Below are 23,028 nucleotides of genomic sequence, written 5' to 3' on the forward strand. Positions count from 1 at the left end.
CTTTTTATAGTTTAAGAATTTTAAATTACGTTGATCTATCATAATTTTGTGTGCATCTGTGCACACACACTCCCAACTTGATTATGAAAAACTTTCTCACCTTTAAATTTTATTTTGATCTTCTTATAATCCTTATTTTTAGTGTTTTTTAATATAATATATTCTCTCCAACATAATCCTAATGATGTAAATATTTATCTCTCATTTTTACTAATATCCTCATTCATTTTTCTTCATAACTCAAATTGTGTAGTATACTTTTCAATTGAAGAGTAGCCCTCTTTCTCCTTCTAGAACATGATTGTTATATTGCCTTTATTTTTTATTTATTTTTTTTGAGACAGAGTCTCACTTTGTTGCCCAGGCTAGAGTGAGTGCCGTGGCATCAGCCTAGCTCACGGCATCCTCAATCTCCTGGGCTCAAGTGATCCTCCTGCCTCAGCCTCCCGAGTAGCTGGGACTACAGGCATGCGCCACGATGCCCGGCTGATTTTTCCTATATGTATTTTAGTTGGCCAATTAATTTCTTTCTACTTATAGCAGAGACGGTGTCTTGATCTTGCTCAGGCTGGTTTCAAACTCCTGACCTCGAGCAATCTGCCTGCCTGCCTCGGCCTCCCAGAGTGCTAGGATTACAGGCATGAGCCACTGATTGTTATATTGCCTTTAATGTTCTACTTTCTCACCTATAAAAAGCTAAATATTTCAGTTGCATTGATTTAATAATAATTCATTAGGTGCCTTATTATGTGCCAGATTTAAGATAGAGGGCCAGGTGCTATGGCTCATGCTTGTAATCCCAGCACTTTAAAAGGCCGAAATGAGAGGATCACTTGAGGCCAGGAGTTTGAGACCAGCCTGAGCAACACAGCAAGACCCCATCTCTACAAAAAAATGTTTAAAAAAACATTTTCTGGGAAAATGCTGTATAATCAAAGAGAAATTATGATTTTTTGGAGTCAGATCCACTTGACTTGAATTCTGGGTCCCAGAGCAAATTATTAATCTCCCTGAGTCAGTTTTTCAAATGGCTCCATTTTTTCCTTCGGGCCCAGATGTGACTTATTTAGGAATGCCTTTCCTAACACATAATAAAAGACACCCTCTAGTACTGACTCTTGTTGGCCGGTGGTCTTTCTTTGTAGAAGCTGACTCTCCCTTTGTACCTTGTATAGTATCTGTCTTCTCTACCATACCCTAAAACGCAGAGTCCATGTCTATTTTTTTCACCAACTTATAGTCAGCTCCTAACACAGTCCTGGCACATAGAAATCACTAATTGATGTAAACCATTTTAATTCTTTTCACTGTGGTTTCTAGGATTAAATCTAGACAGATCCATTTACTTTTGTCCATTCCATGCTTGAGTTGGGCATCTGTCCCTCATCTGTCCTGTCTGCAATGTTGTCTCTCATTTGTCTGTCCCCAACCACAACGTCAGCATGGGGAGTGTTTCAGTAAGTTTGTGCCATCAGAGACAAACACAAAGTCTGATTCCTTGAAAGACTCTTAACACACATTGAATGAACAAATAAAATCAATTGAAATGACTTTATTTTAATGGCTTTTCAGGCCCCCAAAAGAGTCTCTTTTGATGAGGCTGTCATCCAGTCAACCATTTTCACTGTGGAGTCCTAATCACTGATTCTGTTTCGTAGATCTCAGAGATTCCTTCATATGATCTCTTTTCCAGTCCTTCATATGAGGTTACACCGTTCTGCAAAGTACATTCACCTTTCTCTAATACCTAGAAGCAAATTTGAAAGTGTACATTCAAATTAAGAGCATCTAGCTATATACATTTTATAAGGTCAAAAGAGATAGTCTTTTGTGTACTACAATAGGAAAAAAATGAAACAAATAGAACTTTTAATGAAGAAAGAATGGCAGGCTAAAATACTAGGCAATAAATAACACCTGTAGAAAGGAAGAAAGCAGGATTGATTTTATAGGCAGAACTGATAATTTTTTTGGTTATTGAATTAGACTCCTCAGTTATTTCAAAGACTGATGATATCACATCCTGTTTTTAAATCCTGAGGTGGTCTTCATGCTAGAGCATTAGTATTTAGGCAAGAAATTCTTACACTAGAAGACTATTCATTAGTTATCCTTATAGAAGACAGATGTTATAGCACTTTGCTCTAACTCGGTTTTGACCTGAGAGGCCAACCAAGCACTCTACTGGGAAGCCTTCCACGTGAAATTTGGTCTTTTTGTTCTCTTCTCCCTGCTAGTTTGGGTCACTCTAAAATAAACTGACTGTTGGCAACTGTGCTATTAGCCATCAATACCCTGAATTCAGAATAGGCTCATTTCAACTCTACAAGATATACTGCAGGTCACATGCACACACATTCTCAAGCTTGCAGAGTTCTCAATGGAAGCACTAAAAGTGTAAAGAGTGAGATTAAGTGCTTACTTGGGGACCATAACATCTTCCTTATTCACCCCCCTTCCCTCCTAGCACAGAGCTGAGAACAAACATGAGAAATTACAGGCAGCTAGGCTTAGAAGAAAAAAAAAAGGTATGAAATAGAAACATTTGGAGAGAATACAAAAACTGAAGTCATTTATTCTGCTGGAGGATTAGCTATAACAGCTTAGAGACCACAGCTGGTCTCAGAGTTAATGACAGTATGTACCGGCTTTTCTCCCAATTCGGGTGAACCTGGAGGTGGCGGGGATGCTGCTGGCTTGCTGAGGAACAAAATTACTGCCTTTCATGGTAGCATAGGCTTACCCTGGGCATTTACATGGTTGATCTGACAGAAGAGAAGGAAGAACCTAGGAACTCCCTGTTCAAGACTCCTGTCTTGCAGATGCCTTAGAATTCTTGATCTTCCAGACCCTAACCTAAGATAAAACTATTAAAGTAAGAGCTATGAAGGAAGAAAGTTAACAATATTTAATAAAAGCCGTGGAAGAAGAAAGGGTAAACTATACGTGAAAAATGTTTTGAATAAGTAATGACTGAGAACTTCCCAGAATTAAAGATGTAGAGTCTCAGATTATGTATGCAGCTAAAGCAGTTATGAGAAAAAATATTGATAAGAAAACAGAAGAAATGAATATAAATGACCCAAGAAGCTGGGAAAAGAACTAAATAAATTCTAAAAAACCAAAAAGGAAGAAAAAAGATAATAACAAAAATTAAGGGCCGGGCGCGGTGGCTCACGCCTGTAATCCTAGCACTCTGGGAGGCCGAGGCGGGTGTATTGCTCGAGGTCAGGAGTTCAAAACCAGCCTGAACAAGAGCGAGACCCCGTCTCTACTATAAATAGAAAGAAAATTAATTGGCCAACTAATACATACAGAAAAAATTAGCCGGGCATGGTGGCGCATGCCTGTAGTCCCAGCTACTCGGGAGGCTGAGGCAGTAGGATCACTTGAGCCCAGGAGTCTGAGGTTGCTGTGAGCTAGGCTGCCGCCATGGCACTCACTCTAGCCTGGGCAACAAAGTGAGACTCTGTCTCAAAAAAAAAAAAAAAAAAAAAAAAAAAAAATTAAGGAAAAATTAAGGCCAGGTGTGGTGTCTCATGCCTGTAATCCTAGCACTCTTGGAGGCTGAGGCAGGTGGATTGCTCAAGGTCAGAAGTTCGAAACCAGCCTGAGCAAGAGTGAGACCCTGTCTCTACTAAAAATAGAAAGAAAGTAATTGGCCAACTAATATATATAGAAAAAATTAGCCGGGCATGGTGGCACATGCCTGTAATCCCAGCTACTTGGGATGCTGAGGCAGTAGGATTGCTTGAGTCCAGAAGTTTGAGGTTGCTGTGAGCTAGGCTGACGCCACGGCACTCTAGCCTGGGCAACAAAGCAAGACTTTGTCTCAAAAAAAAAAAAAAGAAAAAGGAAAAATTAAGACAAAACAGCAAGGCAGAGAACGATCAAAACTAGAAGTCAATTGTAGTGGACTTGGATATGAGTGTGGTTATGGGATGGCCTCCAGCTGCCAGGCCTTGGGAGAGCCCCTAAGTTTCGGAACAGTGCCATTGTCCAAAGTCATGGCCTGCCTTGAGCAGCCCAGCAACTGGCTAGGCACAGCTATTTGATCCACAGTGGGCCAACCCTGATGTTGTAGGCCCAGAACTTTCCCCAGTAGTGGACCAAGGCTTTGACCCAGGCTTGTGTGACAGTCTGACTCTCCTCTCAACCCTGCTTTCTCTCCTCATTTCTACAGGTGTCAATCTCAAAGACACTCCCCAGCCTCCTGTATTCTACACTCTGCATCAAAGTCAGCTTCCTGAAGAATCCTGCTTGGATATTATTCTTTGAAAATATTAATACAACGAATAAATCTCTAACAAGACTAAATAAGAAAATAAGAGAAGGCTGGGCGCTATGGCTCACGCCTGTAATCTTAGCACTCTGGGAGGCCAAGGCAGGTGGATTGCTCAAGGTCAGGAGTTCAAAACCAGCCTGAGCAAGAGCAAGACCCCATCTCTACTAAAAATACAAAGAAATTAATTGGCCAACTAAAAATGCATAGAAAAAATTAGCTGGGCATTGTGGCGCATGCCTGTAGTCCCAGCTACTCAGGAGACTGAGGCAGAAGGATTGCTTGAGCCCAGGAGTTTGAGGTTGCCGTGAGCTAGGCTGATGACATGGCACTCTAGCCAGGGCAACAGAGTGAGACTCTGTCTCAAATAAATAAATAAATAAATAAAGACTCTAGAAGAGAAAGTAACTACTGACACAACAGAGGAAAAAGAATATGATGATAACTTTGAAAGCTTGGGAGAAATAGATAAAGTTTTGGAAAAATTCAACATGAAACCAGTAGCATTAAAAAAACAGAAAACCTTCCAAGCTATCTGTCCTTGTAAAAAAAAAAAAAAAAAAAAAAAAAAACAGAAAACCTGAATAAACCAATAATAATTAAAGAAATTGAAATGATAATCACATATTTCCTCTCCTCAATAAAATTTCTTCCCTAGATGTTTTTACATGTAAATGTCATGACTTTCCAGTATTAAATAATCCCTTCTTATATAATTTGTTCAAGAAAATAGAAACAAGATAACATTTCTAAACTCTTAATGAGATCAGTATAATCTTTATAAAACCAGATGAAGCAGTATAAGCTAATTATTCATATCATACAACAATTTTAAATAAAGTATGAACTAATTAAACCCAAGAGTATCTTTTTTCCATAGAGATAGGATCTTGCTATGTTGCCCAGGATGATCTTGAAGTCCTGGCCCCAAGAGAACTTTTAATGCACCATAATAATATTAATTGGTCATAGCACAAAGCTAAGATAAATTTAAAAGCAAATTTTAAAATTAAAAAATAAGTTAACTTAGAAAATATTTTAACACATGAGGCCATAATGATACTCAAAAAGCAAATAGGGGAAAATTCTTTGTTCTGGTAGAATGACAGCTAAAAAAAATGAATAAGGACTGATAACATTTTACAACCCTCAAATGTAACAATGATGTCAGACATGGACAACCATTGGATGCTAAAATCTTTAGGTAAATGGTTGTTAGGAAGGGGTAAGATAGTCACATTTACTCATGTATCACCCTATATAGTAGTTACAAATTTGGACATGAGGCCAAGCACAGTGGCTCATGCCTATACTCCTAGCATTTTGGGAGACCAAGGCAGGAGGATCACTTGAGGCCAGGAGCTTGAGACCAGCCTGAGCAAGACAGAAGAAACCCCGTCCACACATACATACACATACACACACACACACACACACACACACCAGAAAAATTAGCTGAGCATAGTGGTGCATGCCTATAGTCCCAGATACTCGAGAGGCTGAAGCAGGAGGATTGCTTGAGCCCCCAAGTTCAAGGCTGCAGTAATGATCTTGCCACTCCAGCCTAAGATAATAAAGCAGAACACTGTCTCAAAAACAAAATACCTATTATGTTAATCCTTGTGAACCATGTATTGTACTAGGTGGCTTTATTAGCCAAGGATTTTCTTCAATTGAATAGCTGTAAGATCAAAATTCAGCTTTACTATCCAGGAATTCCAAATAGAGAGATAGGCAGATATTAAGTATTACAACATACCATAGTAGAAGCCCAAGAGAAGAAACTTCCACATGAATGAATACCTGGTTACCTTGTACACAATACATCATTGTTTGGTTTACAACAAAACAATCACAAGCTGACTTTGAAAAGAAAGACAAAAAGCAGACTTTGGGCCGGGCGCTGTGGCTCACGCCTGTAATCCTAGCTCTTGGGAGGCCGAGGCGGGCGGATTGCTCAAGGTCAGGAGTTCAAAACCAGCCTGAGCAAGAGCGAGACCCCGTCTCTACTATAAATAGAAAGAAATTAATTGGCCAACTGATATATATATAAAAAATTAGCCGGGCATGGTGGCGCATGCCTGTAGTCCCAGCTACTCGGGAGGCTGAGGCAGAAGGATCACTCAAGCCCAGGAGTTTGAGGTTGCTGTGAGCTAGGCTGACGCCACGGCACTCACTCTAGCCTGGACAACAAAGCGAGACTCTGTCTCAAAAAAAAAAAAAAAAAAAAAGCAGACTTTGAAAAGAAAGAGCAGACACCAGATCCAGGCTGAGATATGGCAGAGATGTTGGAATTATCAGACCAAAAATGTAAGACAATTTTGATCAATATGTTAAGGGCTCTAATGGAAAAAGTAGACAACATGCAATAAAAAATGAGTATTGCTAGTGGAGAGATGGAAACTCTAAGAAAGAATCAAAATAAAATAATAGAAATAAGAAAAAAAACACTGTGACAGAAATTAAGAATGGCTTCGTAGTCTCATCAATAAACTAGACACGACCAAGAAAAGAATCAGTGGGCTTAAAGAAATGTCAATAGAAACCTTTAAAACTGAAAAGCAAACAAACAAAAAAGAACTGAATATCTAAGAATTGTATGGCATTATAAATAAGCTTTCATACATGTAATGAAAATACCATTAGAAAAAAAGAAATAGAAGAACTATTTGAAGCAATGATTGAGAAAACCCCAAAATTAATAATATGAAAAACCATAAATCCAGGAAGCTCAGAGACAGTGGGATAAATACAAATAAATATACACTTAGACATATCAGAAAATCAAAAACAAAGAGGGTCCGTGCATGGTGATGGTCCGCCTATACTCCTGGCACTCAGGGGGGCTGAGGTGGGCAGATAGCTCAAGGTCAGGAGTTCGAGACCAGCCTGAGTAAAAGTGAGGCCCCATCTCTACTAAAAATAGAAACAAATTAGCCAGACAACTAAGAAATAGAAAAAAGTTAGCTGGGCATGGTGGCATGTGGCTGTTGTCCCAGCTACCTGGGAGGCTGAGGCAAGAGGATTGCTCGATCCCAGGAGTTTGAGGTTGCTATGAGCTAGGCTGATGCCACAGCACTCTAGCCTAGGCAACACAGTGAAACTCTGTCTCAAAAAAAACCAAACAAACAAACAAAAAAAACACAACCAAACAGACCAAACAACAAAGAGGAAATCTTGAATGAAGAGGGGGGAAAAATGCCTAACTATGAAGGAGCAAAGATAAGAATTCCATTAGACTTCTCCTTAGCCACCATACGAGAAGAGAGTGAAGTGGTATTTAAAAAGAAGAATGAGAAAACTATTTGCAAAAGATATATCTGATAAAAGATTGTTATCCAAAACATACAGAGATTTCTTACTTTAAATTAAAACAATACCTAGCCTCTGTGGAAAGCAATATGGAGATACCTTAAAGCGATACAAGTGAATCTACCATTTGATCCAGCAATCCCATTGCTGGGCATCTACCCAAATGATCCAATGACACTCTACAAAAAAGATACCTGCACTCGAATGTTTATAGCAGCACAATTCATAATTGCAAGGCTGTGGAAACAGCACAAGTGCCCATCAATCCAAGAATGGATTAATAAAATGTGGTATATGTATACCATGGAGTACTATTCAGCTCTAAGAAACAATGGTGATATAGCACATCTTATATTTTCCTGGTTAGAGCTGGAACCCATACTACTAAGTGAAGTATCCCAAGAATGGAAAAACAAGCACCAGATATATTCTCCAGCAAACTGGTATTAACTGAGTAGCACCTAAGTGGACACATAGGTACTACATTAATAGGGTATTGGGCAGGTGGGAGGAGGGAGGGGGGCGGGTATATACATACATAATGAGTGAGATGTGCACCATCTGGGGGATGGTCATGATGGAGACTCAGATTTTTGGGGGGAGGGGGGGAAATGGGCATTTATTGAAACCTTAAAATCTGTACCCCCATAATATGCCGAAATAAAAAAAAATAAAAAAATAAAAAACACAAAAACCAATACCTAGGCATTTTTTAGAGAACAAAAAAGAAAAAAAAATTAAAAAAAAACAATAAGATACTACTACACACCTATTAGGATGGCTGAAATCCAAAACACTAACACCACCAAATGCATGGATATGGAGAAACAAGAACTCTCATTCATTGCCAGTGAGAATGCAAAATTCTACAGCTACTTTGGAAGACAGTTTGGCAGTTTCTTAAAAAACTAAACATACTCTTATCACAAGTCATGAAAAGACATGGAGATACTTTAAATGTATATTGCTTGTGAAAGCCAATCTGAATAGACTACACACTATATTTCAAGAATATGACATTCTAGAAAAGGGAAACCTATGGAAACAGTAAAAAGATCTATGGTTTCCAGGGCATGGTAGGACAGAGGGATGAATAGGTAGAACACAAGAGATTTTTAGGGCAGGCAGTGAATGAAACTATTCAATATACTATGTTGGATACATATAATTTTACCTTTGTCAACACCCAAAGAATATACAACACAAATAACAAAATCTAATATAAAGTATAGATTTTAGTTAATAATAATGTAACAATATTGACTCATTAATTTAATTTATTTATTTTTTGAGAGACAGTGTCTCCCTGTGTTGCTCAGGCTGGAGCACAGTGGCTATTCATAAGCGTGATCATTGCACACTGCAGCCTGGAACTAGTCTAGGCTCCAGCAACCTGCCTCAACTTCCCCAATAGCTGGACTACAGTTGCCTTTCACGTGTCCAGCTCTGACTTATCAATTGTGACAAAGGTACCACACTAAAACAACATGTTAATAATACAGGAAACTGGAGGGGAGGCTCAATAGTGTATATGTGAGTATTTGGGAACTTTGTACTTTTCAATTTTTCTGTAAACCTCTGACCAAAAAAGAAAGTCTATTAAAACTAAACCAAATGGTACTCTATATAGCTAAATACTTCATAAATCTGCACTCCAGGTATCAGGAGACACTTGGGATGCTTAGGACATAGCACAGCAATTATTGGGATATTAGTCAATTTACGGGCTCTCCACCATTTGCCCTTCCAGGGAGAGAGGCAACTGAGAGACTTCTGTGAACTTTTGCCCTGTGTTTTAGCAAATATTGGGAAGGCAGAGAGGTTTTTTTTTGTATCTATTTCTTCTCAATTGCCTTCAGCTTAAAATAGTACTTACTCTGAGATGGCATATTCTGGTTCCTACATTGTGTTCAAACCAGATCGTTTCTTATTCTCTGTTGTCATTAATGCTTTCATTATCTTCTTATTCCTAGAGGGCAGGTAGAAAAGAATTGTGAAAAAATGCTACAGTAAGATAAACCATTCCATACCAACCCTTATACTTTCCATTCCCTTCTTCTCTTTCCTTCTCATAATTCCTCCCCATTCACACATGCTTATGGTTTTCCTATTAAAAAATAAAAAGAGGGAAAGAAAGGAGGAAGGGAAAAGGAAAGGAAGGAAGAAGAGAGGGAGAGAGGGAGGGAGGAAAAGAGAGAGAGAAAGAAAAGGAAGGAACTTCCCTTGAGGTTACTGCCTGAACTAGCTGCCATCCCCTCCTTCTAAGCTTTGATTATCAACATGTCCTGCTCCTAGGTCTGCACATGCTCTACTCCTAATTACTGCAATCACATTTCAGCTTCTACTGATGGCCCCCTCTCAACGTACTCTCAAAAAGGCCACCACTCAAACTTTTTAAACAGGGGAAAGAAAAGAAAAAACAAAGAAAAAAAAGAATAAAAATTAAAAATAATACAAAATTTAAAAATTAAATTAAATTAGGCTGGGCGCGGTGGCTCACGCCTGTAATCCTAGCACTTGGGAGGCCGAGGTGGGCGGATTGCTCAAGGTCAGGAGTTCAAAACCAGCCTGAGCAAGAGCGAGACCCCATCTCTACTATAAATAGAAAGAAAATTAATTGGTCAACTAATATATAGAGAAAAAAAAAATTAGCCGGCCATGGTGGCGCATGCCTGTAATCCCAGCTACTCGGGAGGCTGAGGCAGAAAGATCGCTTGAGCCCAGAAATTTGACGTTGCTGTGAGCTAGGCTGACGCCACGGCACTCACTCTAGCCTGGGCAACAAAGTGAGACTCTCAAAAAAAAAAAAATTAAATTAAATTAAAAAAAGGCCACCATGGCTGGGTGCAGTGGCTCACACCTGTAATCCCAACACTTTAGGAGGCCAACATGGGATGATCACTTGAGACCAGAAGTTCAAGATCAGCCTGGGTGACAGAGTGAGACCCAGTCTCTACCCCTCCCCCCAAAAAAAGTCTAGTCCCAGCACCACTGCATTCATCCTTACCTTACATGGCCACCTCACTGCCAACCACTTTTTCCTTCTAAGACTTTCTGCTCATCTCCCAACCTCTAATTGTGCTTTTTCTGTCCTCATTGTCCACCTCCCATCAATATGCTGATTCTCTTTAGGGTTCTTTCCTAACTCCTTTCTTAGAAGCTCTTGTCAAAAATGTATGTGCTAATGATTCCTGAAGGTATTTACCTCTAACCCATACATAGTTCTTTCAGAACTCTAGAACATGTCCCAAGTTTCAGATATTCTTCTCCACTGAACTGGACTTCTACCTTTCCTCCCTCTTCTAAGACAGCATCTTATTCTCTTTACTCCTACATCCCTTAAATTTGTATCATTCCTCTTTAAATTCTTTTTTCCCCCTGCCCTTAGACATTGACATCTTCAAATTATTTGTCAGAGTAATAAATTGTATCTTTCTCAATTACAGTAATCTCTTACTCTTCTATCTAGTCTCTGTTGTAAGATTGTAGCCTACTTACTTTTTTTTTTTTTTTTTGAGACAGAGTCTCACTTTGTTGCCCAGGCTAGAATGAGTGCTGTGGCATCAGCCTAGCTTATAGCAACCTCAAACTCCTGGGCTCAAGCAATACTATTGCCTCAGCCTCCTGAGTAGCTGGGACTACAGGCATGTACCACCATGCCTGGCTAATTTTTTCTATATATATATTAGTTGGCCAATTAATTTCTTTCTATTTATAGTAGAGACGGGGTCTTGCTCTCACTCAGGTTGGTTTCCAACTCCTGACCTCGAGCAATCTGCCTGCCTAGGCCTCCCAGAGTGCTAGGATTACAGGCGTGAGCCACCATGCCCGGCCTGTAGCCTACTTTCTTAAAAAAAAAAAAAAAAGAAAAGAAAACCCTTAACTTCTGTCCACACCCCTCTCATATCACTTCTACCCAATTCCATGCCCAAAAGCTGGATTTTGTGCTTATGGATGGACATTAGGGGTTATACGATCTATATAAAGTCTAAAGCAGTGTTTGCATGTATGTCTAACATATATTTTCCTGGAGGGTATGTAGTTATCACTACATTCTCAAAGGAGTCTGTGTCCCAAAAGTGACCCAGAAAGAGCAACCTGTAGGATAATATATAAAGCCTTTAATACAGACATGAAACCCTTCATGTCAATATAAGCTTCAATCATACTGACCTATTGGCAGTTTCTAAGTATATTATATTCTTTTATTCCCACGTGTTTGTACTGGCTATTCCTACAACTGGTAAGCTCATCCTCAGTACATGTAATCTCCTCAGAAGTTTCCCTAAGCTACTCCGATATAGGTACTTCTCATATATTTTCATAGCTTCTCTTATTCATTTTTATTTGAGTTTGCTAGATAGATTTTGTCTAAATTTTATATCCCCAGACGAGTATCTGCCATTTAGTAAAAATTCCCACTTAAGGCCAGGCATGCATGGTGGCACACGCCTGTAGTGCTAGGCTGAGGCAGGAAGACTGCTTCAGTCCAGGAGTTTGAGGCTGCAGTGAGCTATAATGATTGAGCCACTGCATTCCAGCCTGGGCAACAGAGCAAGACTCTGTCTCTAAAATAATTTAGAAAATAAAAAATTCTAATACTTGTTTGTTTTTTTTCCTTTAGAACAGGTCGCCTACAATTGGGGCAGAAATCAGATTCTGATTTGTCAGATACTTTGCTAAGGCTGCTAAGAACTAGCCACATTTATCTGGTTTTAATCCACTACTAAGTTCTTTTTGCTTCCTATTTTCACTTGATCTCTATGGTAAATTAACAAAATAGCATGTTTGCCCTCTACTTTGTCCTATTAAATTATTCAGAAATCCATCTATATATCTACTTTTCTGTGTGCCATGGTTAGGGTTACCTCTTAACACAGTCAGGGCATAACATATTATCGTCCAGGGCCGGGGATGGGAAATGGCAGGCTGGTAACAGGAGGAGAGAAATCATCTTCCTGGGAGTAGTGGGCACCCAGGCCTGACCCGCATGAAACTGCAGGCGAACCCAACCCTTTGTGTCTGCAGGGAGAGCTTCGCCATGGACCACACACCACCTGACGCCTGGGGAAGGAAAGAGAAGCACAAACACAAACAGCGGAAATCAAGTCAGCCCTCCCACACAACCTCTCATCTAGTCACTCTGGATTTTGTTCCCTTATATTCTAGTCAGAAATCAATTGAGTGAAATACACGAAAATGCAGACCAAAAGACACTCTAATCTAACTTCGCAAATTATACAGCATGAGGGAGAATAATAGTTATCCATTTTGGAAAAGTTGCTTTGTGTCTAGGATTTTGCTAAGTGGTTTACATGTGCTAATACATTTATTCTTAAGTACATTAATAATTACCTTCTATTTGCTTTTCTTATTTACAGGTGAGGTAGCTGAAGTTTATGGTGTGTGAAGTATCGTAACCTTTCCAGAGACAAGACATGGATCCACGAGTTCCAACTCAGCCCTCCTACCTGACCACTACATTGTACTGCCTCAACTATAGAAAACAGGCAAGAGTATGTTTAAAAGTGTAAAGAACGAGGAATCGAAGTAGAGGCAAAAGGAAAGGGAGGGAGGCTGAACTTCCCCCCGTCCAAAAAAAGTTTAAAGAACAATCTAGTTAAAGAGATGGGTTATTTTCAAGAAAATGACGTAAGTGGTGCAGATTCCAAATGTTCGAAATTGAGAGAAAGGCGCAGTCATGGTGGGCTTTTAACTATCTGTGAATAAGCGGTGTAATATCTCCCCGGTTAGACTGGAAAACAAAAAAGTATCGAATATGTGTGTGTTTAGCACAATATACTCAGCAGCTAGACATACTCCTGGACCACAGTAGATGCTTAATAATTGCTGAATGAAGAACATAAAAGGATGAGTAATTGTGGGATGATATCAGCCCGTATGGCATATTAATGAAAATTAAAAAGAAGTGTCATCTTTGAGGAGGCAGCCCCCCAGACACACAGCTTTATGGCTGGACAAAGTCTGCACATGTTACTAACAGGTGCCCATTCCTCCTTACGGAAAGGTTTGCAGCTTGGGGAGCTAAGGATAGGCCAATTTCAGCTCTAGATCTTCCTTTTGGTTGTGTTCCTTACATGACGCATAATGTACCCTACTACACAAGTCAGCCCTGAGTGAAAGAGGATCTAGAACACTTCTGGAAATGAGGGAGAGAGAAGAAAAGGATTTAAGCCAAAAAGAAGGAGGTGACTTCATGCTGGCCCAAGATAGAGTCTGCTGGAGATAAAAGCAAAAATAGCAAGGAAGGAAGAGGAGTTGAAGAAAGGTGAAGTTACTCTCAAGATTTCTTAGAGGGCCGGGCGTGGTGGCTCACGCCTGTAATCCTAGCACTCTGGGAAGCCGAGGTGGGCAGATTGCTTGAGGTCAGGAGTTCGAAACCAGCCTGAGCAAGAGCGAGACCCTGTCTCTACTAAAAATAGAAAGAAATTAATTGGCCAACTAATATATATAGAAAACATTAGGTGGGCATGGTGGTGCATGCCTGTAGCCCTAGCTACTTGGGAGGCTGAGGCAGGAGGATTGCCTGAGCCCAGGAGTTTGAGGTTGCTGTGAGCTAGGCTGATGCCACAGCACTCACTCTAGCCTGGGCAACAAAGTGAGACTTCGTCTCAAAATATATATATATATATTTCTTAGAGGACAGGGGCCCCAAACCTCCTAATCATTATTGTTTGATTTCAATGTGTTAAGTTCTACGTCTCATATAAGTCTCACAACCATTCTATCAAATATGTAGTTATTAATATAATTTTCATTTTATAAGATGAGGATACCAGCGCTTGGGCTGAGTAACTTGTCAATATCACATACCTAGAAAATGGTAAAGCAATAATTTGAAAAAAATTTTTAAAAAGCAACAACAAATAAATAAACAAATAATAAAAAGAATTTGAACCAACACCTTCCTCTTCTTCTCTGTTATGAATGCCTTAAGGAAGGGAGGAAGAAAAGGGGAGGACCTCAGGCTGTGGCTAACCACACTATTAGATTAATAAAAGTTAACCTTGTTTCTCTGGAATGGTACTCATGCATCAAGGTTGATCTTACCAGAGGCTTGTGTTAAAAAGGCCTCAGCAGAAGCAGGAAGAGAACAGGAATTCACAGCCTTAGTCTGAACAGCTCTTGCAGCAATCCTTCCCCACGATGCCAACGAAGATTCCTGAGGTGACGATATCACTTCGACAATACCAGTCCCTTCTGCTTGCCTGTTCACCTTGCAACATTCCTGATGCTTTGCTCTCTTGGTCCTTGCTCTCTTGGTCCCTGTCTTCTGTGTCCTTGAATATGGGTGTACTCTGGCTTCCTTTGATGTTTGGGGGATATCCTGCAAATGAAATTCGTGATGAGTATTCCCTGAAGGACTGCTGCCATACAGACTTCTGTGTCAATTTTACCATTTTTATACTGACCTAAACACGCATGTCAATGTGGGAAGGGTTTGGGAATATCAGTTGTCTTACAGCAGTGGTTCTCCATTGGGAGAGGTTTTTGGTTTTCAAAACTGGGGGCTAGGGGGTTGGAGGTGGGGCAGGGGTTGGGTTGAGGGGGAGGAGAGAGATTGCTACTGACATCTAGTGGGTAGATGCTAGGGATGCACAGGGCAGCCCCTAAAACGAAAATTCATTTGGCCCCAAATGTCAGTAGTGCCACAGCTAAGAAACTCTACCTTAGAGGTACACCATATGCAGAGACAGTGGAAAAGCAGAAACAACTCAAGCTCAGAACCCACCTACACACCATCGGCATATCCATTACTCACATATTTCTGTTCAGGATAAGCATGCTGCTGAAGCCTCTGGAAAACTTCTGTTTTCTTGGGAAATTAAGAGGGAAATAAAAATTAAAAGCTGACAAAGGTTCCCACACTTATTCCAAGCAGCAGAGGTTCTCACCAGTGTTACTAACCTTGCCATCAGTACTCAAATTGAGCTGTTGGCACCAGTATCGCAAAGTGTCTCGACACACACTATTGATGGGAGGCAAAATGGTTGGCAAAGGAAGAATTGGTGCTTTCCGTCTAGCTTTTGGCGGATCTTTGAATTGTTCATCTGTTGGAGGTAGATGAACTGAGAAAAGAATAGAACAAAGTAGGAATAATTTAAAGTCTGTAAGATTCTTTTACAATTTTACAAAGACCTTTTTGCATTTCCCACAACCCAATGTACACACATACATATCAATTTTTATCTTTCCTATTACAAATGAGGTAACAGATTCAGGAATTTAAAGAGTTGCCCAAAGTCACACAGTCATAAAAATGGCAGACCTGGGTCTCAAACCTATAGTTAGATTCTAAATTCCATGATTTTATACTGTATACAGCAGCCTATTTTTCTGTGGCCTTCAACAACCAACTAAATAGAACCTTATATTGGGTTTCTTCTCCCAAATGTCTATATTTTGGACCACAAAATATAAGCTCTCCCTGTAGAAATCAAAGAAACTACCACTAATCCTACCCCCAATCAACAATGGTCCACCCTCTATCAGCCTGCCTCATTTTTCTCTGCAGCACCCCATCTCACCTCACTCTGCTTAGCTCTAACCCATCACTATTCACTTCACCTTAAAATCCTCATTATTGGGCTGGGCGCAGTGGCTCACGCCTGTAATCCTAGCACTCTGGGAGGCCGAGGCGGGTGGATTGCTCGAGGTCAGGAGTTCAAAACCAGCCTGAGCAAGAGTGAGACCCCGTCTCTACTATAAATAGAAAGAAAATTAATTGGCCAACTAATATATATACAAAAAATTAGCCAGGCATGGTGGTGCATGCCAATAGTCTCAGCTACTCGGGATGCTGAGGCAGTAGGATCGCTTGAGCCCAGGAGATTGAGGATGCTGTGAGCTAGGCTGACGCCATGGCATTCACTCTAGCCTGGGCAACAAAGTGAGACTCTGTCTCAAAAAAAAAAAAAAAAAAAATCCTCATTATTGGCCCAGAAAATAAAATCATTCTGAAAATACTCATTTGATGCCTTTATATGAAGCACTGAGAATAGATCCAAAGGGTCATGATTTTATTTATTTATTGCCCAGCTAATTTTTTTCTATATATATATTAATTGGCCAATTAATTTCTTTCTATTTATAGTAGAAGTGGGGTCTGGCTTTTGCTCAGGCTGGTTTCCTACTTCTGACCTTGAGCAATCCGCCTGCCTCGGCCTCCCAGAGTGCTAGGATTACAGGCGTGAGCCACCGTGCCCGGCCCAAAGGGTCATGATTTTAAAAACTGTCATATATTTGATCAGTAATTACTTGCAAAGCAAAATACTAGATGCTTATCAAAATTATTTAAATTTTCATAATAGGCAAGTATGTATTAACCTCATTTTTATAGAAGAGATGTTTCATATGTTGGAAATTTGAACTCATGTCTAGCTGCCCCATAAGAGCCTGTTCTGTCCAAAATGTTCTAAATGTCTACTTTGTGTCTTTTTTTTTTTTTTCTAGAGACAGAGTCTTGGCTCTGTTGCCCAGGCTGGAGTATAGTCGTACAATCATAGCTCATTGCAGCCTCTAACTCCTGAGCTCCAGTGATCCTCCCACCTCACTCCCCAGAGTAGCTGAGAATACAGGTATGCACCAGCATGCCTGGCTAATTGGGAAAAAAATTTTTTTTCTAAGATAGGGTCTTGCTATGTTGCCCAGGCTAGTCTTGAACTCCTGACCTAAAGCAACTCTCCTGTGTTGGCCTCCCAGAGTGCTGGGATTATAGGTGTGAGCCATGCTGCTCGGTCTTATTTTTAAAAGGCAAGGCAGTATATGGGACTGGTTTAGCAGATGAGAAGTAAGGGATTTGAGAAGTCTCTTCCCCCAGGTTATCAAGGTGAGCTTTAAGTTGGGTGTCGTACAATCAGAGTATAGGGAAGGAAAATCTTACTTTTCCTGGTCTTCCCAGAATTGCAGGAGTAGCTAACTGAGCAATCTTTGTCCTCATACCTTCACTATGTTTCCCAGGGCTGTTCAGTTTGACATCAGAAGTTGAAGAAACAGTTGATTCCAATCGTTGTTCTATATTTGATTCGTCAAATGGAACCAATGTCAAAATCACACTCTCCTCATCATCTATTTCCTCCTCAAAGAAATTCTGGAAAGAGAAGAGTCAGGCACCAATCAATTCTTTTTTTTTTTTTTTTTTTTTTTTTTTGAGACAGAGTCTCACTTTGTTGCCCAGGCTAGAGTGAGTGCCATGGCATCAGCCTCGCTCACAGCAACCTCAATCTCCTGGGCTCAAGCAATCCTACAGGCATGTGCCATCATGCCCAGCTAATTTTTTCTATATATATTAGTTGGCCAATTAATTTCTTTCTATTTATAGTAGAGACGGGGGTCTCACTCTTGCTCAGGCTGGTTTCGAACTCCTGACCTCGAGCAATCCGCCTGCCTGCCTCGGCCTCCCAGAGTGCTAGGATTACAGGTGTGAGCCACCGCACCCGGCCAATTCTTACTTAATATTATACAACTAAACTGCTTACTTTCAAAGCACAACTAATGAATAAGAAACTGAAAGGACAATAGGTGGATGGAGAGAAGAGTTCTGAGATCCTTAAATGTGATGTTGATTGGCAGATCCTTCTTCAAGTAAGGGAAACAGAGAAAATAGGCAAAAGCCAATTTACAGGTGGGTGATAATGAAAGAGAAAATAAAAGAGAAGGGCTTGGGTTGGAAGAATTATGTTCCTCAAGGCTTTCCTCTCCATCAGCCAAAACACCAAACACTTTCACTGTGTCTCCTAAATCTGAATGGAATTTATTCCTGCCTTTCCATCTTCTCCCACACTCAAGATTCTCAGATTCAACTATTAAATTTCACTGGCACCAGCAATTACCTCCTGTTAGCCCCAAATCCGTTCTGACTGTTCTTTCTACACAGATTGCTGTCCTGCTTGTCAAAAACTCTTTCGATGGCTTGTTTTTGCCATTTGGGTTAAAGACGAAATTCAGAGTAGCCCACAAATCTGTGCATAAATGCCTCAACAGCCTGGCTCCTGCCTGCCTGTCTGTCCAGCTCAAGACCCCAAGCTTTCTGAGCTTCAGCCACAAGGGGCTAATTTCAGCTCCCAGACCTGAGGGGAGAGCATGTAAAACTGTCTTGCCCTTAGTAGCATTCACGGAAACTAACAAAGTGCCCAACACAATAGGCATTTCCTGTTGTTTTTATGATCTAAAGAAGGGAAGTTAAAGGAGAAAAGCAGGTAAGTAGGAAAGGACTGACTTAATGCTCATAGTATGTCTCTTTTTTTTTTGCTTTTTTTTTTTAACCACGCTAATTGTAAATGCAGTGATAGTATGTCTCTTGGAGACATTTTTTAGTTTCTTGTTTTATAAATGAGGAAATTGAGCCTCAGAAATTAAATGAAAATGCCATGGAGTAACACAAGCTTGAGTACGTACGGTTCCGGTTAGCTTTTCTTCTCAAATCCAAGGGTGAGTAAACTCTATTCCAGCCCTATGGTAACACTCCCCACTAGAGCTGCCGTCATGCCCCTCCCCCTCCCCAGTTTAACCTCTTCAAGGGCTTTCTACTCTTACTCTTTGTTTGCATATTATGACTTTTGCATTTGTATACCACTTTTTCAAACCACTCTCCTCACTTTCACTCTGGTCAGCTTCAGAAAAACATTACTTGGTGAATATTACTCCATTATAGAAATTAGTAGGGGCTTAAGGTAGCTATGTTACTTGCCTGTAATCATATACCTAATATTGCTTAATTCAGTCCTCTAGCCTAGTACAGTGGTCCCTGTAATACACTAAAACGGCTTCTCTATCTATCTAGTTTCTTGTACAGCCCAGGACAACCCAAATCTAGTCTCGAAACTCATTCGGTACCAAAGGCCATTGGGAGTAGCTTACTTACTACTCTTGGAGGAAAATAAAACAATTGGCCACTTTACTTTCTGACTTTATCTACATTACCCTTTTCTACTTTCCTTTTTATCTTAGCTTTCCTTTCTTCTTTTAAAAAATCATTTTACTATTGTCCAGCTATGGCACTTCTAGTCTTTCCTACAAAATAAATCTTTTCCTTTGGACTGGGAACAAGAAATTTTACTTCTTTCTACTCTTACCCAAATATACACGGAGCCATAGTCACATGAAAGAAAAGTAACAATCCATTTGCAAAGAGGTGGTTCCAGATGGAGGTTCCTCACAGCTGGAAATTAAGATTCATGGCAAAAAGGAAACAAGCAAGACCTACAGAGACTTTGAAAATTGACTCTGTGACAAAATTAATTCTATTAGAACAAAACTTACCTTCTTGCTGCTTTCATAAGAGTCTGACATTTTCAGCAACACCTAGAGGAATGCAAAGCCAGCAATGTTCAGGACATGTGCAGTTTACTTTTTTTTTCCTTTTTCTTTTTTTCTTTTTTTTTTTTTTTTTTTTTTTTTTTTAGATGACCCTGCAGTGGCCGGCTGGCCCGCCAGACAGAGCACCCAGGGCCAATTTACTTCTTTTAATCTAAGAATTTCTAGCTTGATTTCTCCTTTTAAAAGCAAATGTCTCCCTCTACTTCCTGTTACCCAGATGACCTTTGTTTTCCTTCCCTCCTCTTTTTTCCCCCCTCCCTCCTGATCTGACAAGATAATTTTATCTTTTTTACATTCTCTCTGGTCCAGAAGGCCATAGTTGAATTACTGAGTAATTGGATCAGATACTTTTTTAAAATTAGATTTTTCGCCAGGTGTGGTAGCCCAACGCCTGTAATCCTAGCACTTAGGAAGGTCAAGGCGGGAGGATTGCTTGAGTCCAGGAGTTTTAAGATCAGCCTGAGCAAGAGCAGAAACTGTCTCTACAAAAAAAGAAAAAGAAAAATTACCTGCGGGAATGGTGGCGTGCTCCTGTAGTTCCAGCTATTCAAGAGGCTGACTCTGAAGGACCCTTGAGCCCTGGAGTTTGAGGTTGCTGTGAACTATGACGCCACTGCACTCCAGCCCCAGCAACACAGCGAGACTCTGTCTCAAAAAAAGAGAAAGAAATTAGATTTTTGTCTTTATTTCTTTAAGTTGAAAGTTAGGAGAAAACTGGAAGAGGGTTTTAGAGAGATATAACCGATTTATGCCGAGGGGTGTGTCACTCACTGGGAGACCCTAGATTTAAATTGTGGGGGTTGGGTAACATCATCTCTCTTAGATCTAGTTCTAAATACAAATATTTAGCCTGCATTGTTGAGCTGGGTAGAAGAGAAAGGTTTGGCTATTCAGAATAGAAGCAGCAAGAGTCAAAATATTAACACAGGGCCTGCTCAGCGGCACATGCCTACAATCCTAGTACTCTGGGAGCCCGAGGCGGAAGGATTGCTTGAGCTCTAGAGTTCTTTGGGAACCAGGCTGAGCAAGAGTGAGACCCTCATCTCTACTTAAGATAGAAAAATTAGCTGGGCATCCTGGCACACGCCTGTAATCCCAGCTACTAGGGAGGGTGAGGCAAGAGGATCGTTTGAGCCCAGGAGTTTGAGGCTGCTGTGAGCTACACTGATGTCACTGCGCTCTACCCAAGGCGGGAAAGTGAGGCTCTGTCTCAAAAAAATAAATTAAGACAAGTAATGGAATAATGAATGCAGGAGGAAGAACTATAAGCACTAGGCAGGAAATGACAAAAAATAAAGCAGATGTTTCCGTGGTTCACTTTATTTATTTATTTAAGACAGAGTCTCACTTTGCTGCCCAGGCTAGAGTGAGTGCCGTGGCGTCAGCCTAGCTCACAGCAACCTCAAACTCCTGGGCTCAAGCAATCCTTCTGCCTCAGCCTCCCCAGTGGCTGGGACTACAGGCATGTGCCACCATGCTCGGCTAATTTTTTCTATATATTTTAGTTGGCCAATTAATTTTCTTTCTATTTATAGTAGAGATGGGGGTCTCGCTCTTGCTCAGGCTGGTTTCGAACTCCTGACCTCGAGCAATCCGCCCGCCTCGGCCTCCCAGAGTGCTAGGATTACAGGCGTGAGCCACCGCGCCTGGCCCCGTGGGTCACTTTAAAGAGCCAGAGCAGCTAAGGGAAATTGCCATTCACAAATAGCGTGGCAGCGCAGAGATCCAAGTGTCTTTCCAGCGGACTTTTTCTGCCCTGGGAACGGTTGGATCCGTTTGTCTGAGGACCTAGGGACTTCCCCCGTCAGTTTAATTTAGTAATATATTCAGTGTGCTCTACAAAAGCTCAGCTTCAGTTTAGAAGAACCGATTGGAAGTTTAAATTATGAGGCCCCACCCCCATACCTCCTTAATCTGATCCTTGAGGAGGGGGGGGGGGCTTCAGCAAGCCCTCCGGGTAATTCTTGCGCTCCTAAAGTCTGGAAGTACTGGCTAGGTCAGGATTTGACCTAAGGACTTTGGAGATAGGCAAATAATGGCAGCTAATGGTTGGAATTCCCGCTCCTCCTTTGCAGGAGGGAGACTGAACGGAGCCAAGGGAGAATCAGCCAACAAAGTACGCAGCTGCCAGCTTGGGTGCGGTCTCTGGAGATTTTTCCAGGCAATTTAGAGGACAGCTGACCTGGTGGCCTGAGATTAGTGTGAACGCTGATCACTGACTGAAGTGACTCCTATGAGACTGGCAACCTGAAGTTCTCAGACTCCTCTTTATTCCCTTGGGGTTCTGCACAGTCCCGGGTTCATAGAACGCTCTTAGTTAGGTGCAACAAATAATTCCAAAACCTATTATACCTACTGAAGTTTGAGGCTTACTGCAGAGGTACCCAATTTATGGGGAGTTGTATAATTATTTCATTATATATTACAATTTAATAATAACAAATGAAGTTCACAATAAATGTAACTCACTTGAATCATCTCAAAACCATCCCCTCCTTCCCCGGTCCGTGGAAAAATTGTCTTCCGTGAAGACAGTCGCTGGTGCCAAAAAAGCTGGGGACCCCTGGCTTAGTGCACATACCTCAAAGCTAAAAAGTAGCTACTAATAGGATGCTGAACTTTTTAAATAACCTAGGCTGTAGGATGTAGATTTAAAAAAGAAAGGAAAGGCCAGGCGAGGTGGCTCAAGCCTGTAATCCTAGCACTCTGGGAGGCCAAGGCAGGCGGATTGCTGGAGGTCAGGAATTCGAAACCAGCCTGAGCAAGAGCAAGACCCCGTCTCTACTCTAAATAGAAAGAAATTAATTGGCCAACTAATACATATATAGAAAAAAAAATTAGCCAGGCATGGTGGCACATGCCTGTAGTCCCAGCTACTTGTGAGGCTGAGACAGGAGGATTGCTTGAGCCCAGGAGTTTGAGGTTGCTGTGAGCTAGGCTGACACCAGGGCACTCACTCTAGCCTGGGCAACAAAGTGAGACTCTGTCTCAAAAAAAAAAAAAAAGAAAAAGAAATTAATTGGCCAACTAATATATATATATATAAAATTAGCCGGGCATAGTGGTGCATGCCTGTAGTCCCAGCTACTCGGGAG

General features: G+C 40.9%; 1 protein-coding gene across 1 annotated transcript; it reads right to left on the reverse strand.

Moving 5' to 3' along the window:
* Positions 1-1,566: 1,566 nt before the first annotated feature.
* Positions 1,567-20,494, reverse strand: DPPA2 (developmental pluripotency associated 2). The gene is made up of 9 exons (XM_076006950.1): positions 20,443-20,494; positions 19,877-19,918; positions 17,558-17,705; positions 15,524-15,684; positions 15,378-15,431; positions 14,666-14,942; positions 12,463-12,658; positions 9,471-9,563; positions 1,567-1,747 (listed from the first exon to the last, which is right to left on the reverse strand). Exons 2-8 carry the CDS (start codon positions 19,904-19,906, stop codon positions 9,494-9,496), a joined length of 936 nt encoding a protein of 311 aa, XP_075863065.1. The 5' UTR covers positions 19,907-19,918; positions 20,443-20,494; the 3' UTR covers positions 1,567-1,747; positions 9,471-9,493.
* Positions 20,495-23,028: the final 2,534 nt, after the last annotated feature.

The sequence above is a fragment of the Microcebus murinus genome, chromosome 1 (assembly GCF_040939455.1).
Source record: "Microcebus murinus isolate Inina chromosome 1, M.murinus_Inina_mat1.0, whole genome shotgun sequence".
Classification (NCBI taxonomy): Eukaryota; Metazoa; Chordata; class Mammalia; order Primates; family Cheirogaleidae; genus Microcebus; species Microcebus murinus.